This window comes from Notamacropus eugenii, chromosome 6 (assembly GCF_028372415.1).
Source record: "Notamacropus eugenii isolate mMacEug1 chromosome 6, mMacEug1.pri_v2, whole genome shotgun sequence".
NCBI lineage: Eukaryota > Metazoa > Chordata > Mammalia > Diprotodontia > Macropodidae > Notamacropus > Notamacropus eugenii.
Window position 1 is genome coordinate 328801048 of NC_092877.1, and position 16966 is coordinate 328818013.

The 16966-nt window shown below is 39.4% G+C and overlaps 1 protein-coding gene across 1 annotated transcript in view; it reads right to left on the minus strand.

The window, feature by feature from the left end:
• Nucleotides 1–16966, minus strand: part of DNER (delta/notch like EGF repeat containing) — a 351957-nt gene that overhangs the window by 62760 nt on the left and 272231 nt on the right. Inside the window, exon 8 of the mRNA XM_072618085.1 lies at nucleotides 10728–10952. Coding sequence (XP_072474186.1) covers nucleotides 10728–10952 — 225 coding nt within the window. The remainder of the gene's footprint in view (nucleotides 1–10727; nucleotides 10953–16966) is intronic.

Below are 16966 nucleotides of genomic sequence, written 5' to 3' on the forward strand. Positions count from 1 at the left end.
AGAAAAATTGCACTATGAGGCTCATCCTCTCCTTTCAGATAGCCAGCAGCCTCATACTCTCTTTTGGGACTTTTTTTCTTTCTTTTTTATTTCTCATGAAATAAGTCATGGTTCTTCTCCTTGGAACTGCTCAAGATGGAAGGGAAAATATGAATAATAATTTTTTATTTCTCATGAAATAATTTCAAAAACTCATTTGTACAAAAGTATAAATGGTCAACAAGGTTTACTCTGTCGTTTTTCCCAGGGACATTTAAATTTTAACAGGACAATGTCTTTGAGTCATTGCAAGGAAACTCTGATGGGGAGCCCTGAGGCATTAGCAAAAAAAAAAAAAAAAATCTAGGTGGTATAGTGGATTGAGCACTGGGCTGGGAGTCAGCAAGATTCGTCTTCATGAATTCAAATCCAGCCTCAGACACTTACTAGGTGTCTGACCCTGGGCAAATCACATAATCCTGTTGGTCTTAGCTCCTCATCTGTAAAATGAACTGGAGAAAGAAATAGTAAGCTACTCTAACGTCTTTGCCAAGAAAGCCCCAAAATGGATGTCACAGGAAGTACACAACTGAAAGGACTGAACAGTCACAAGGAAATCTCTAAAAGCTTTCTCTAAATGCTTTTTAATTGGGCAGGATTGTGGGGCCATAGAGCATGGGGTTCTGGCCTGGAGTCAGCAAGATCCATCTTCCTCAGTTCAGATCTGGCCTCAAACACTTACTAGCTGTGTGACTCTGGGCAAGTCACTTAACTCTCTTTACCTCAGTTTCCTCATCTGTAAAACAAACTGGAGAAGGAAATGGCAAACCACTCTAGTATCTCTTGCAAGAAAACTCCAAATGGGGCCATGAAGAGTCTGACAGGATGAAAATGGACTGAACAGCAATACCAAATGCTTTTCAAAGCCCTTTCCTAAACAAATTAAGCCTCTTAATAGCCACTCTTACACACATCGTCCAAGTGTCTTCTCAGTAAAGTCAAAAGAAGCAGGTAGCCATCAACAGAATCAGCGAGACTCCATGGCAGAACCTTTACTCATCTCTCTAGGTGACCTATCTCATGCAAAACGGAGCAAATGACTAAAAATGGAGCACAGTAACATGGCGTTAAAAAAAATGTTCAGAATGGTGGCACGAAGACACGCCATTTTGCCGAATCAGGTCATCTATCCATGTCCTTCACGACAAACCTCATGCAGAGCCTGGAATCATCCCCAACAGGGCAGATGAAAAAGCAGTCAGTGAATGGAGAGACTTCAGCTGTATACTTCAAAACAGGGCATTTGGAAACAAGGGAGGAGAAACGCAAATCAAAAAAACAAGTCTATCTTTTCCTGAAATTTCCCACAAATCTCAAATCAATAAGGAATTAAGCAACAGCTTGAGTTAAAAAGGATCTAAAAAGATAAGGCAAGCAAGTCAGTCTCTCTTGTGGTGATCTAATCTGGCTATTCACGTTGACAGAAAACAGATCTCAGCAAATGTCATACTATCCATGATGGATGGCAAGATGAGATCTCCAGCGGGGAGGTCTGGGAGATCAAGTGATGCTTGAGTATGAATGATGTTTGCAGATAACCTGTGTATGGTTAAATACTGGGGTGCTAGGATACCAAAAGCATAACCAAACAAAGAAATGAGAAAAGAAAGGCAACAAAAACATTGGCTCTAAATCTAGAAGGGACTTCAGAGGCCAAGAGACAATACTCTCATTTTACAGATAAGGAAACTAAGGGGGAGGGGGAGGGATTGGTGACTTACACAAATCACACTTTGTCATCCAGGTAGAAAGGCTGCATGAGTAGGAGCTATTAGATGTGAGATTTGAACATGGATTCTCTAAATCCAAAACTAGAGTGCCTTTCCCTCTTTTCAATTTCACCTCTCAATTTCAAGGATAAAATGAAGCAGTCTCAGAAGGCCAAAAAAGGCAGGAAGAGACAGCAAGTTAGTCAGTCGGTCAATAAATATTGATTAAATGTCTTCTAGTGACGGGGACTGTGCCAAGTGCTGGGGATACAAAGAAAGGCAAAAAACAGCCCCTGTTCTCAAGAAGTTCACAGTCCAATGGGTGAAACAATCTCCAAACAACCGTATAAACAAGATGGAGACAGAAGTTGGAGGTAATCAACAGAGGGGAAGGATTTGAATTAAGGGGAATGAGGGAAAGGAGTTGTAGCTTGAAGGAAGATAAGGAAGCCAGGAGGCAGATGAAGAAGGAGAGAATCACAGGCATGAGGGACAGCCACAGCTGAGAGTATCTGGGAGTAAACAAACAGGTATCTTGTACACAACAATTAAGATAAGAGGCATTCAAATAAAAAATGGAGCATTTTTCCCTCTGGTGGTTTACCCTGGTGTCTGTGTGTGTGTCTATCTCTCTGTCTCTCTCTCTTCCTGTCTCTGTCTCCCTCTCTCTGTCTTTGTGTCTCTATCTGTCTGTCTCTATGTCCTGCTCTCTCTCTCTCTCTCTCTCTCTCTCTCTCTCTCTCTCTCTCTCTCTCTCCTTTCCTCCCTCTGTCTCTTTCCTCTTTCCCTTTGTAGTCTCATCTACCCTCATAGGAGTGATTACCTCCAAAGATTATGCCACTGAATCACAAGCTCTGGCAGTTTCTATCAGTTTGGAAGATCTTCAAGTAGGGTTCCTGTCAATGATCTATATGTCTGCCTATAAGGGCTAAGAAGCCAAGTTCCTAGAGGAATATGATCAGAAGTTTGGCCATCACACATTGAATGTTCTCAGCTATAGAAACTCATAAAGACCATCTACTGAGAGAGGGAGTGTTTGTGACCTGCACTGGTATAAGGGGTACCCACATAGATCCCTGAAGTATTCCATCCAATTCCAATTCCACTCCATCCAACACATATTTATTAAGCGCCTACTATGCTCAAGGCACTGAGCTAGGGGCTAGGGATCATAAGAACTGAATGACAGCTCCTGTCCTCAAGGAGCACCCATTGTACTATGAGGGCATAAAGATATTCACAAGCAGGTGAGGAGAGAGACGTAGGGCATCTAACACCTAGGGACGTCAGGGAAGGTGCCTTTCAGAGGTACTACCTAAGCTGAGCTGGAAGGAAGCCACAGATGCTGAAGTAAAACTAAGGAGGGAGTATATTTTCCTCCTTGGAGAAACATGGTGGTGGGGCAGGGGCAGGGGCAGTCAAGGGAACAGAAGCAGGGGATACAATGTAGGGTTTTAAGAACTTCCAGTAATTGAGTTTGACTGGTACATAAAATGTATGAAGGAAATAATGTGAGAAAAAAAATAGGAAATGCAGACTTGAAGTAAGTATAGTAACTCATGTATATTCTGCAAGGGGGTATACAGATGCTAAAGAGTGAGGCAGTGTTTCAGCCACATCACTAATAACCTATTCAGGACCTTGAAAGGAAAGGCAAGAATCTGAAACTTAATCCACTATCAACAGTAGCCAATGCCTCACTTGAATGACCCGATTAGAACCTGAGGAGCATAAGAGATGTTTTTAATGCCTATTGTTGCACCCTTTCAGGGGAATCTGGAGGGAGAGGCAAAGGATGTCACCAACCTCTGCCTAGGATATGACAAATACAGTCATCAACATCCTATTTGGGAGAATGGATCAAGTTTTACATTCAGTGTGCTAGAGCAAATGTCCCCTAAGCAGACTTAGGTAGGATGGCAAAAGCCACCTTAAATTCATGCCCCAGCCAAGGATTCCTGATGCTACAATAGTCTCATTTCTGTATGACTACACAATGGGCACTGGAATTTAGCCAACAGGATCTCATCCAACAGTGAGAGAGTGGAACCACTAGCTGTGGGCTCTCAAGAAGAGGACAATGGCCTCTGAATATTTCTGGCAATGGAAAGCAAGACATGACATGATTGGTCCTACTATGCAGTCATGTATCCTAAGTATAAAAGGAGAAATGACCTTGTTACAGATTCCTGAAACTATGCACATGTGAAACCCTTTGAGAAGAAAAAAAATCCATCCTTCCCTATGAAGAAGCCTAATGTGCTGCCTGTTTCTAATGGTGACTAGATCCAGATGCTCTGATCACATTATTAATAACACACTAGATGATGGTGATCAATGAGATCAAATACAGTCTGTGATACTTTCTAGCTGCGTAAACCTGGACAAGTCACTTTAACTCTGCTTTCCTTGTTTTCTTCATCTGTAAAATGAGCTGGAGAAGAAAATGGCAAACCATTCCAGTACTTTTGCTAAGAAAACCCCAAATGGGGTCATGAAGTCAGACGCAACTGAAATGAATGAACAGCCGCAAAGATGATAATGATGAATCAGCAAAAATTCCTGGGTTGTTTTTTTTTTATCTATTGTTTTTGGGTCACTTGTAACAGTTTTGTTCCATGACATTAAGATTGTGGATATAGAATTGGAAGAGATCTTAGAGATACCCATATTTTGCAGATAGGGAAAGTGAGAACCAGAGAGGGGAAGGGACTGGCCCATGGTTCTTGATCACTGGTACTGCACCCACCCTTGCTATGAGGCTTTTAAAGAGTCTCAGGATCTCTGACAGCTCCAATTCCTCAAATAAGGTAAAGAATCTAACTCGACAAGGATTTATTAAATGCTCACCATGTCTCAGACATTGTGTTAGGCCCTGGGGATTCAAAGACAAAAATGTAATCATTTGCATCGTGAAAGAGCTTGCATTCTGCTGGGAAGGAAAGAATGGAAGCACTGCCTCCTTTTGCTCATGGGGTCCAATCTTGTACATGACAGCTGGGTAATCTCTTTGCTTTTATACCACTTGTCCAAATTGTCAATTTGCAGGAACATAAAGAAAAGCCAAAGATAATACACCATAGAACTGGGCTTGGAGTTGAGAAGACAGGTTCAAGAGTGTCCTCTGATGCATACTGGCCACGTGACCCTGGGCAAGTGGCTTAACCTCCCAGTCCTCCAAGAAATTCTCTAAGACTCTGAGATGTGGAGAAGATGGCAGCCATCGGTCTTAGGTGGTCAAGGGAGTGCCCTTATCAGCACTTTCCTCTCACAGGTACAGTCTTATCCCAAAGAAAACACACCTTCCAAAAACACTCTTCAGTTACAGCTCTCCCTCTCTCTTGAAAGATATTATGCTAATCATATATACATATATATGCATGTACATATATACATGTATGTGTATATATACACACATACATGTATGTATGTACACACATGTGTATATATATTTTAAACAACTCACAGAATCAAGGACATCAAGAAAGTTGGGAAAGGTGGAGGGGAAGTACAAAAAGGGGGAAGAAAATTGATTCTCAGCTCTTTCTTCACAATCTCATGCATTTCTTTGTGTATTAACTTGGTGGTGCAGCAGATACAGCACCAGGCATGGAATTAGCAAGCTCTGAGTTCAAATCCAGCCTCAGATGTTACCAGCTGTGTGACCCTGGACAAGTCACTTAACCTTTACCTGCCTCAGTTTCCTCAACTGTAAATGGGAATAAATAACAGATCCTGTCTCTAAGGACTGTTGTGAAAAACAAACAGCAGAATAATTTTAAAGCACCTGGCACATGGGAGGCACTTTAATGCTTCCATTCAATTATAACTAAACCACACCTTTTATATTCCTGGCTTTATTTTATAAGCCCACAATTTAAGTCATCCTGTATGCCACTGGCCATGGGAGTTGTTATCCAAATGTCTGCTATTTCATTTTAAATTCATGCCACAGAGACAATCAGATGTAAACCACAGCCTGGATATGAAATTTGTGCACATGAATCTTGCACATTTCAATGCTCAGTTTCAGTGTCAGGAGACAACAATCTGTAATTTTTTTTAAGGCCATGTGCGGCCAACCTGTAAATTTTTTAGAATATGCATGGCCTATCCATTAACATGGCTATTTGAGAGAAAGAACCTTAGGGTGATTATACAGCACTGACATTTTATTACTTAATATTAAAATCCCATCAAAATTTCTCGTTCAATAACCTGAAAATGAGGTTTGAAAAAAGGAGCGCCTGGTAGATCTAACTTTCTGTAATCAAAAAGGCATTTTTTTGCATGCCAGTTGTAGAATAATTATCAGCCTGATATGATTCCAGGCTGCTGCCCCATTATGGAATTGGATGTGTTAGTGATCCATAAAGAGGACTATGTATGTTGTTCTCCAGCTTGATACCCAATTTAACCTATTCTCATGGGATTCTTCCATTATGCAAAGGAGTGGTAAGGCAATTACATGCTCCAAGAGATTAAGACCAGAAACAGTGCATTGAGAGACTTGTCATAGTCACCTCTTAAAATGGAAATTCAGACCAGATGTTAAGGTGCCTTTTTCTCCCACGATGCTGGATCCAAAGGCAGCTTCTGGAACAGCATCAGCCCAAAGAGCCATTTTAAAGTATTTACAAGAGCCCTTTGGTAACATGGTGTTTGGAAGTCTGTGTCAGGAGACTCCTATACTGTGCCTGGTCACCCATAAATATAGGCCTTCTGAGTTTCTGAGGTGTTCTGCACATCTTATCTCATTTCATAGTTTCACAGATTTCAAGTTGGAAGGGGTCTCTGAGATGATCTAGAACAGTCTTCTCATAAGAAACAATTAAGTGGTGCCATGCTAAACCTAGAGTCAGGAAGACCTGAGTTCAAATCCAGCCTCAACATTTACTAATTATATGACCCTGGGCAAGTCCCTTAAGCTGTGTCTGCCTCAATTTCCTCATCTGTAAAGTGGGGATAAAAGTAGCCAACCAACCATCCAGTGCTTTTATGAGCACAAAATGAAATATTTGTAAAGTACTTTGCAGACCTCAAAGCATAGTAATTAATGCCAATGCTTATTATCATTACTGTTAATATTATTTTTCAGATGGGGAAACAAGCTAGGGTGACTAAGTTATTTTCTTAAGGTCACAAGAACCCAGTTGGGTGGGTACTACAGATATTATTATCCCTATTTTCCATGCAACGAAATTGAGGCTTATCCAAATTGTGACCTGCCCCAAGAATCACACAGCTCAAATCCAGGCAAGATTTCAACTCAGGTCCTGCCTGATTCCCAGTTAAATTCTCTGTATGCCACATATACTGCTTTTGCATGGGATTTAAGATAAGCCTGCTGTATAAGAAATCCTATTCCGTGATCAAGTGTTAAGAGGGTCTGGTTTATATTATTATTACTAATAATATTGTTGCCTTTATAACTCTCCTGTCCTATAGGTGGATGAATCTCAATAATGAAATTCTCATTCTGGCTGCTCTTTAACTGCTTCTATTCATAGGAGCATTCCTAAGACGTATCTGGCAGGGACCTTGGACATCTTCTAGTAAAGCCTCCTCATCTCCAGGATGAGGAAACTGAAGCCCAGAGGTGGGAACAAACCCAGCATTGCAAATATAGTAAGCATCCCATCGAGTATTCAGACCTAGGTCTTGAGGATCCAAATTTGATGTTCTTCCATTCCATCAAAGGGCCTTCCCTTTATTATTAAGGAATGACATGGAGAGATGTATTTTATTTTTTTCAGGCATTGTATAGATGTAGAATACTTCCACATACATGATCACATCTGATTGTTCACAGAGCCCTGTGGGGGTATATAGTACATGAGTGACTGTGCCCATTTTATAGATGTGGAAAGTGAGTGGTCAGTGACTTATGCTAATGAACTGATCAAGTAAACTCCAGTTGTCTAAACCCACAGATCAGAGAATGAAAGAATGATAAAAAAAAAATAAGGAAAGAAGCCCTCTGTTTGATGATATCATGGGGGTTGGGGTGGGAGATGGTAGAGCAAAAAATGACTTTCATGATCCACTGGGGTTTTTTGTTTGGTTGGTTTGAGTTTTTTGAGACTGGGTCTCCCTATCTTGCCTATTAAAGAAATGCAGAGGCTTAATCCTAATTTTGATGAGTAGGAATCTCTAACCAGTTCCACTTTTCTGACCTGGGCTTGTTTATCTCTCCTTAGGCAGCCTGATGGCCCTGCACTCCTGGGGGCTCACCATTTTGGTGCCAGATTTAATACAGACACCTTTAGCACTACTGCACTTCAGGACTCCTGAACTCATGGGATCCACCAGCTTCAACCTCATGCAGCTACCAGGACTATAATCATGTGTTACCATACTCAACCTCCCATGATCTGTTATATACAACATTTCCTTATAAGTCACACAAGACTGAATAGCCCCATCTGGTTTGGCTAGGACAGGGATGAAAGTAGAAGAAAGGGAGAGAGGAGGTCATACAAAGAGTAATTAAGTACAGCTAGGTAGGAGGTAGAAATAAGTTACTGAAGTGGTTTACAGATAGGTGTTAATAACCATACCCCACAGTTTTCTATTTTTCCTAAGTATCCTTGCTAACAAATTCCCAGTTCAGTCGTTTCCATGAGATAAAGCGGTTCATATGTTCAATTATTGTGCCCTCAAATTGTAGTTCCTGGAGGAAAACCTTGTTGTAGCATTGGTTGTCAGTGGCACTTGAAAACTCAAAGGGATCAGGAGCCCAACCATAGCTGATCACTGAGCTGACTGCCTGTGACATATGAGCAGAGGATTCTGGGGGAGGGTGAAGAGGGAAGGTGTCTTCCACCATAAGGTCTAGGAAGAGCAAGATAACACTGCCTCAATGGGAAGGGCATCACTGAGCAGTAGATTTTATATAAAAAGAGCATGTCTTCCTCTTCACCCATGTTCAAAATTTTCTATTCTTCATTGTTAAGAATTAGCATTTTTTCTTCAAACGATTCCTTTTAATTGAGGCATTAAAATAGATTCAATTCCTAGACTCATAGATTAGAACTGGAAGAGATCTCAGAAACCATCTAGTTCAACTCCCCTTATATTTTAAAGTCATTTTTCATCCATGTGCAACTCTCTGTGACCCCATTTAAGGTTTTCATGGCAAAGATACTGGAGGGGTTTACCATTGCCTTCTCCAGCAAATTTTATACATGAGGAAACTAAGGCAAACAGGGTTAAGTGACTTGTCGAGAGTTACACAGTTAGTAAGTGTCTGAGACTGGATTTGAACTCACGGAGATAAGTCTTCATCATTCAAAGCTCAGCACTCTATCTTCTGTATCACCTAGCTGCCTTCTCCTCATTCTACACTTGTAGAAACTGAGACCTAGAGAGGTTAAGCCTTACCAAGGTCAATCAGATAGTAAGTGGCAGTGAAACCAGGTCTTCCCATTCCAAATCCATCCCCCTTTTCACTATACCATAAAATTCCTAAAACTAAGTAAAAATTTTATAAAGCTTAGGAAGGAAAAGGAGGGACTGAAAGTTAGCTAGTATTCCAGTATCTAATCCGTTTCTTTGAGTGCTTCATAAAGAAAGCAAGATTCACAGGAGATGGTGAAAGGAGGACCAAGAAAGTTGATGATAGAAGAGTAAAAACTGTAGCCTCCACTGGGGGTTTGAGATCAGAGCATCTCTGTGGGAAATGATTGTACATGTTGTGATATTCAGAGAAGTGCTTTGCAAAGGGCCCTAGGGTGAGCCATCTCACATTTAAAACAACAACAAAGTTCTTGTCATCATTGTTAGTCTCAGTGGATGCATGCGAACATGCATGCACACACACACACACATACACACACACATACACACACACACACTAGTCTCAATGTTGGAACTTCCCAGAAGAGTAAGGCATCACTTCACTGAAATCTTTTCTTTTTCAGAAGGTTCACCCCAAGCACATAGTAGAGCGGATATGAGGGGATGTTGTAGCAGACATAATGAGTACATGTCTCCTATTTCTACCGAGAACCAAACAAAAGGAAACGGGTCATAGTGTACTTACATACACATTTATCAGAAATCCATGATTACAAGGGTTATGAGACACTAGACTGAGCTGTTGGGCAGGCTGAACCCAAACCCCACTCAGATCTTCTATGTTTTAAAGAACAGAGAAGAAAGCCAGTTTCCTGAAATGTTTTAATGAGTGTGAGAGAAGGAAGTGTTTTCTAAAGGAACTTCAAGGTCCTGTGAATCTAAGAACACCAAAAAAAATTAGAATTTCTATGGAAGAAAACAGTAAGCACCCTTCACATGCCTCGTTGAATTTCTCTATAGCTCCCCAATTTCCTTAAATATTCCTAGAGGCATAATGGATAGAGAGAGCTGGTCTTTGAGTTCAGAAGACCTGGGTTCAAGCGTGGCCTCTGATACATAGTAGCTGTGTGACCCTGGCCAAGTCACTTAACCTCAATCTACTCTTGTACAGCAGATGCAGATCTGCATTGGTAGAGGGAGTTTTCTTATCAGAAGTTTCCTGCACCAATAAAGTCGCAAGTCTGCACTAATAATGATGATAATAAATAATAAATCACATTTATTTAGCATTTAAAGTTTTAGAAAGAGCTTTTCTCACAATCATCTTATAGTTAATATGCCCATTTTAGAGATGTAAAGCCTGAGGCTCAGAGAATTTCAATGACTTGCCCAGGGCTGCCTAGTAGTGCAGGAGCCAGAGCCAAAACTTAAGCTTTCCTGACTCCTTTCCACTGCACCCTCTTGCCTCTCATAGACACATGGTGTTCATATGTAGGAAGTATTCATGCATCCTGTATGACACTCAGAATAAGAACTTATTACATCTGATATTCTTAAAATAAGGCATGCCAGCATTCAATAGTTATTAAATGCCAACTGGGGGAAAATGTGCTCCTTTTATTTGAGACATGATTTAGAGACTAGTGAAATTTCCAATATGTGTAAGAAGCTAATACAAACCAGGATCACAGAGACACTTATAGCTCGTCCCAACGCTGCGGCATGTTCCATGAGCACAGGGATTCAGGGCACAGAAGTCGATCAGCTGGGCACACGTGGGTCCAGTGAATCCCGCACTACAGCTGCAGGTAAAGTGAGCCCGAGCAGCATAGCATGTCCCATTATTCTGGCAGGGCAACGAGGCACATGGATCCACTTTCCCTTCGCAAGATGGTCCAGAATATTCTAGGAGAAACCAAAGACAGATTTTTGTTCCTTTTGAGAATTCAAATAAATTTCAAAGTAGACAAATTCAGGCCATATCAATTCAAATAGATATTTTGCATATATTTCTTTTGCCTTTTGTCCACTGTATGTGTAGGTCTCATAGTCTTCCACAGAAAAAGAGATATGGGGGAAGCCACGTGGTCCCGTGATTCAGAGGACCTGGATTCAAATCCTGGGTCTGGGGCAGCTAGGGGGAGCACTGAGAGAGCCCTGGGCCTGGAGTCAGAAAGTCTTGAGTTCAAATCCAACCTACGGCATTTACTAGTTCAACCTCAGTCTACCTCAGTTTCCTCATCTATAAAATGGGAATAATCAAGCACCTACCTCCCACAGTTTTTGTGAGGATCAAATGAGATAATAATCCAAAATTGCTTAGCATAGTGCCTGGCATATAGCACATGCTATACAAATGTTAGTTTTTATTATTACCTGATACTTCATAGTTGGGTGACCATGTAAAAGACACTTATTTAACTGCTTTGAATCTCAGTTCTCTTCCTTATAAAATAGGATAGTAGTATACTTACCACCTCCTTAATGGGATCAATGTAAGGAATGAATCTATAAACTTTAAGATGAGGGTCCTTAACTTTTTTTGTGTCATGGACCTCTTCTGGCAGTTGGGTGAAGACTGTGAACACCTTCTCAGAATAATGTTTTCAAATAATTGAAGGAAATTTTAAATTTTAAATCACAGGTTAGTGGAAATAAAGGTGTCATATTTTTTTCCCATCCAATTTCATGGATCCTCCACAGTCACTTTAAGATGCTTTGTAAATATTCATGTTAGTATATGCAATAATAATAACAATATTTATATAATGTTTTAAGATTTTCAAAGAATATATAATGAAATCCTTAAAGGGTTCAAAAATTTCCCCAAATAGAAGATGATTTCTTATAGAATTTCAGAGTCAGGAAAACCTGGCTTCAAGTCTGACCTCTGACACACAGTAGCCATGTGACGCTCCACATATATCCATCAAAATCAGATCTCTAGAACTAGCTTATTAGAAGTGATTTAGTCTGATCCATTATTTTACAGAAGCAAAAAGAGGCCCAAAGTAGTGAAAAGACCACACTACTAAGAAGCAGAAAGATCCAGAAGTAGACTGTCTAACCATTAAGCTAGCATTTTTCTTTTATGTGCAACATTCCATTGCCTCTTGTGTGTTGAGTAGTTTGGTTAGAAGCATCCCATTCCAAATGACCCAATCATATCTAACAGATGCTCACACAACTGCTAATAGTCCCATCACCAAGCAGAAGGACTTTGTTCCTGGATTTTCCACCTTCTACACTAGGAGTTCTGGTCAAATGCATGGAGGAGGTTTAGCAGACAGTAGACTATGGTGGTGTTCAGAGTTCTACAACACTGTGGCTTTGAGAGGTAGTGATCAGTCCCATTCTTCCAGCTAGGTTTGTTTGATTAATAAGAAGGAGGAGAATATCTAACTAATGCAAAGCAGCCTTTCACCTTAAAATATGTTCTTATATTAAATATTCTTCAGTTAAATACTGCATGCTCTAAGTTGAACTTAATCTTTGACTGATGCTGTAAAAAAAATGACCTGAGATGACTACAAATCACTAATGCTTCAGAAATTAAATGAAAAATAGTTTTGAAAATGTTGCTCATATTATGTGTCTATTGGCTTCCTGTTGAATCTTCCTGATCTCAGCTTGAGTCCCATCTCACCCTTCTCACTCAAGGCTCCCAGTGATAGTAAATGTGGATGACTGCATCGGTAACAGATGGATCAAATACAAATTCACTTCCTTTCTCTGCCATACACATTGGCATGAGAGACTTGCTATTTTTCTGTATAGAGACATAAAACCTGGCACTGTTAAGGATTTTATGAAGATCCCAGCATTAAAGTGTGGAAAACAGACCAACAAATTATCATGTAATCAATTTTTAAAGGATGTGACATTCTCTGGATGGTGATTTCACTACTAAGCATAGGATATAATTCCACCCTTTATAATAGACAGTCATTTTTCAACATTCACTTTTATAAGATTTTGTGTTCCCAGTCTTTCTTCTTCCCTCCTTTGCTCCCTCTCTGTCAAATATGGCAAGCAATCTGATAGTATATATATAGTCTATACATGTACAATCATATTAAGCATATTTCCACATTAGTCATGCTGTGAAAGAAGAATCAGAACAAAAGGGAAAACTAGGAGAAAGAAAAAACAACCACTAAAAAAAAGAGAAAATAGTATGTTTCGATCTGCATTCAAACTCCATATTTCTTTCTCTGGATGTGGACAGCATTTTCTATCACGAGTCTTTTGGAATTGTCTTAGATCACTGTATTGCTGAGAAGAGCTAAGTCTATCATACTTGATCATCAAACAATGCTGGATTACTGTACACAATGTTCTCCTGTTCTGCTCACTTCATTCAGCATCAGTTCACGTAAGTCTTCCCAGGTTTTTCTGAAATCTGCCTGCTCATCATTTTGTAAGGCACAATATATATTCATATACTACAACTTTTTCAGTCATTCCCCAAGTGATGGGCATCCCCCTCAATTTCCAATTTGGTGCCTGGGCAGACAGTTTCCTCTGAAAATAAGATAATCAATCAAATGGCTATCACCATTTGATAGCACTATTAGTTTAATTATCTTTAGGAAATTTCACTAACAGGATAGTTTCAAAAGCAGAATATAATAGCCCCATCCTAACAATCTCCTTCCTGTATATAGTTTTGCTTTAGGTAGACTGCAGAATGGTAGCAACATCAAGTGAAAAATGAAAAATGCTTTCAATTCACTCACTGTTTGATTTGTCTGACATCTACATATAGAGATATAGATTAATAAATAAATGGATTAAGATATACATAGATGAATAAATGTATAGACAGACATAGACAAATAGGCAAGATATAAATAGTTTAATAAATAAATGGATAGAGATAGAAAGATAGATAATTAAATAAACACATGCATACATACATACATACGTGTATGTGTGCGTGTATATATGTTATACACGCACACACACACAAACACACACACACCATGCATTAAAAAACAAAGTTGTTTTGGTCCTGAATTGACCAACTCAAACAGAATTTTTTGATGCTGAGTGGACACAATCTCATGAGAAAAAGGTGTAATTGAATGTTGCCTTTGTGTAACTATGACTTACTTTTGAGAAATTCAAATGTGATTTTTCATACCTGTGCCTCTTAACCTGATTTGAGAATTTCTCATAATGGACTCTCTCAGTGCAAGAGATTGCAAGAGCAAGGGCAATGATGAAATAACTAAGATTTCCTACAGGAGCATATGGTAAAGGCGAGCACATGCTTAAATAAGCGAATAGAGAGTGCGTACATTAAACGTGTACCTGAACACTATGTTTGTACAGACAAGAGGATAACACACAGAAGCTAGACCTCAAGTCAAAGAAGGGAAATTTCTTTGGCAGCACCAACTTTGTATCCTTAAGAATAAGCTGAAGTTTGAGAGTTTCTAAGCAAAATAAGAAGGGCATCATCTACATGACCCCTTTAGCTGAAAGACAAAAGTTAAGACATTGGGAAAAGCGACCGATATTAAGCCCCACAGTCCCCTTTAGTGATTCAGAGAGCACGTTTCCAATGATAAGGAGGCTGTCCATCCAGCATCCCCAAAGTGCATTTGCTTTTCATCAAGAAGGTAAAATACAGAATGGCATTACAAGTCTTAAGGAAAGTCTGCAGAAGCTTGTGAAGAAAATAGATTCAACATATCAGATCACAGTCCCATCAGCAATGACAATTTCAGTTATGACTGTCAGCCTGTAACTTTTATGAGAAATATCTAGCTACATTCAGAAAAGTCAACTAGAAGGTAATGAAGCTATTGCTAAGAGCACCTCTCGAAGACTATCTCCTAATTTAGAGAGGGTCTGTGATCTGAGTTTATAGAGGAAGTAGCCATACCAAGGATATCACAGATCCTTGAAACAGAATTTGTATGCAGAACTTACTATATGAGACATGAGGCTTATGCAAGCCCAGCTTCCTTGTATGACAAGGTGAAGCATTGCTCCAGATCTTGTCAGAGGCTAGACATGAACCTGGGAATTCCTCTTCCAAAGCCAATCCTCTATAATACTCTTTAAAGGTCTTAATTTGGAATGAGAAATGCAGCCGTGTTTTGGATAATGTTCCAATAATGGGTCTGGAAGGCTTATAAACAGGGGTAACACTTCTAAAAGAAATGAAGAGTTACTGCCATAAGAGAATGATGTCTTTGACAAGGAAGTTTCATGGGACAGATTTCAGGGATGCCCCCTCAGTAGGATGTCTTTTCTGACCCTATCCTAATTTCCCTGGCTTTAGATTTCTGTCTTGGATATCTTTCCCCTTGGATAAAGTATTCCTAGTGAAATCTGGCTTGACTTGACATTGGCCTCAGTTCATTGTCTCAAATTATGGAATAGATCATGTCTCCATTTCCCAAGAAGGAATTTTTCCTCCCACTCTTATTTACAAGGGCAAAGCGGAGCTCATTCCACTCCCCACTCCTGGGAGGTGGCAATCAAGTAAAGATATTTATAATTCTTTGCTCTGAAAATAAGTGTAAGATAATGTATTTTCCCATTTTCTATACACCATCCTGCTGAGAGGATTGTGCAGCACAGAGAGAATGGTTCATTTCAAGGCATAAGGGAATATGCAATCCAGGGCAACAACGGGAAATATCTCAGAGAGAAGGAAAAATTACTGGAAAGAAAAACTACATCTCAAGCCACACTGAAGTCATGTTAGCAGCCAAGAGATTTGAAACAACTGATTGTAAGAAGAAAAGCAAATGAGGATGAAAAATTAAAGATTTATAATAGAAAGTAAATAAAGTACAGCTATGAAAAAAAATCTACCTAAGAATCATGTAAGTTAATGCAGGAAAACACATAATTTGTTATGTTTAATTTCAGTCCTGTTGGTAAAAGATAATGGATTCTAACCAATATTTGTTAGCAAAAATTCCAAAACATCATGCCCCTGGAATACTTTTCATACAAATGGAAAGAAGCCAAAACCCCCAGGGATATATACATTATTGGAGTAAGAGAATCAAGTCGGAAACAAGAAATTTCCTGAGGATTTTAAATTTCAAAATAATGAAGTCATAATAGCAGTGAGATACTGTCAGAAGTAAACCTAGAGGTCAGAAGCCTTACAACATTAGTAAAGAATGTTACAGATTAAAATAGTATCAATGATTTTTCTGAGGAAAAAATGTGATATAAAGATAAGAGCTCTGCATTTGGAGACTGGAAACCTGGGTTCAAATTCCAGCTCTGTTATTTACTCTCTGTGTGATCTTGGTCAAGTAATCTAACCTCTCAGGAACTTAGTTTCCTCCTTTGTAAAATGAGGGATTTTGACCAGATAACACCTAACATCCCTTCCAAAACTAAATCTATATCTAAATTTATAGAAGCAATTAATGAAAAGTTTAAAATTTTGCAGCAGCTCCCTAAAAGTTGAAAATGGTCAGATGACAAAGAAGGATGTGTATTTTTGTATTTAAATAATGAGATCACTAGGAAGAAGTAGAACTTTAAGACTTAAGTGTCTTGATATTTTTAATCACTGGGATGGATCTATAATGTCAATCAATCAATCAATTTATTAAGTGCCTATGTGCTAGGCACTGTGCTTAAGCACTGGGGATACAAAAGAGGCAAGGCACTAGAATTAAGATGGGTTGGAGAAGGTTTCCTATAGGTGATATTTTAGTTAGAACTTTTAAAAAAAGTCAAGGAGGTCAGTAGTCAGAGCAGAAGTGGGAGAATGTTCCATGCATAGAGAAGAGTCAGAGAAAATGTCCAGAGCCAAGAGATGGAGTGTCTTGTTGTGGAACAACCAGAAGGTCAGGTTCAAAAGGTTGCTGTCCAGGAGTAGGGTGGTATTTTTGGTCACACTTAATTTTGGAAGAACTATAACATCATGGAGCAAC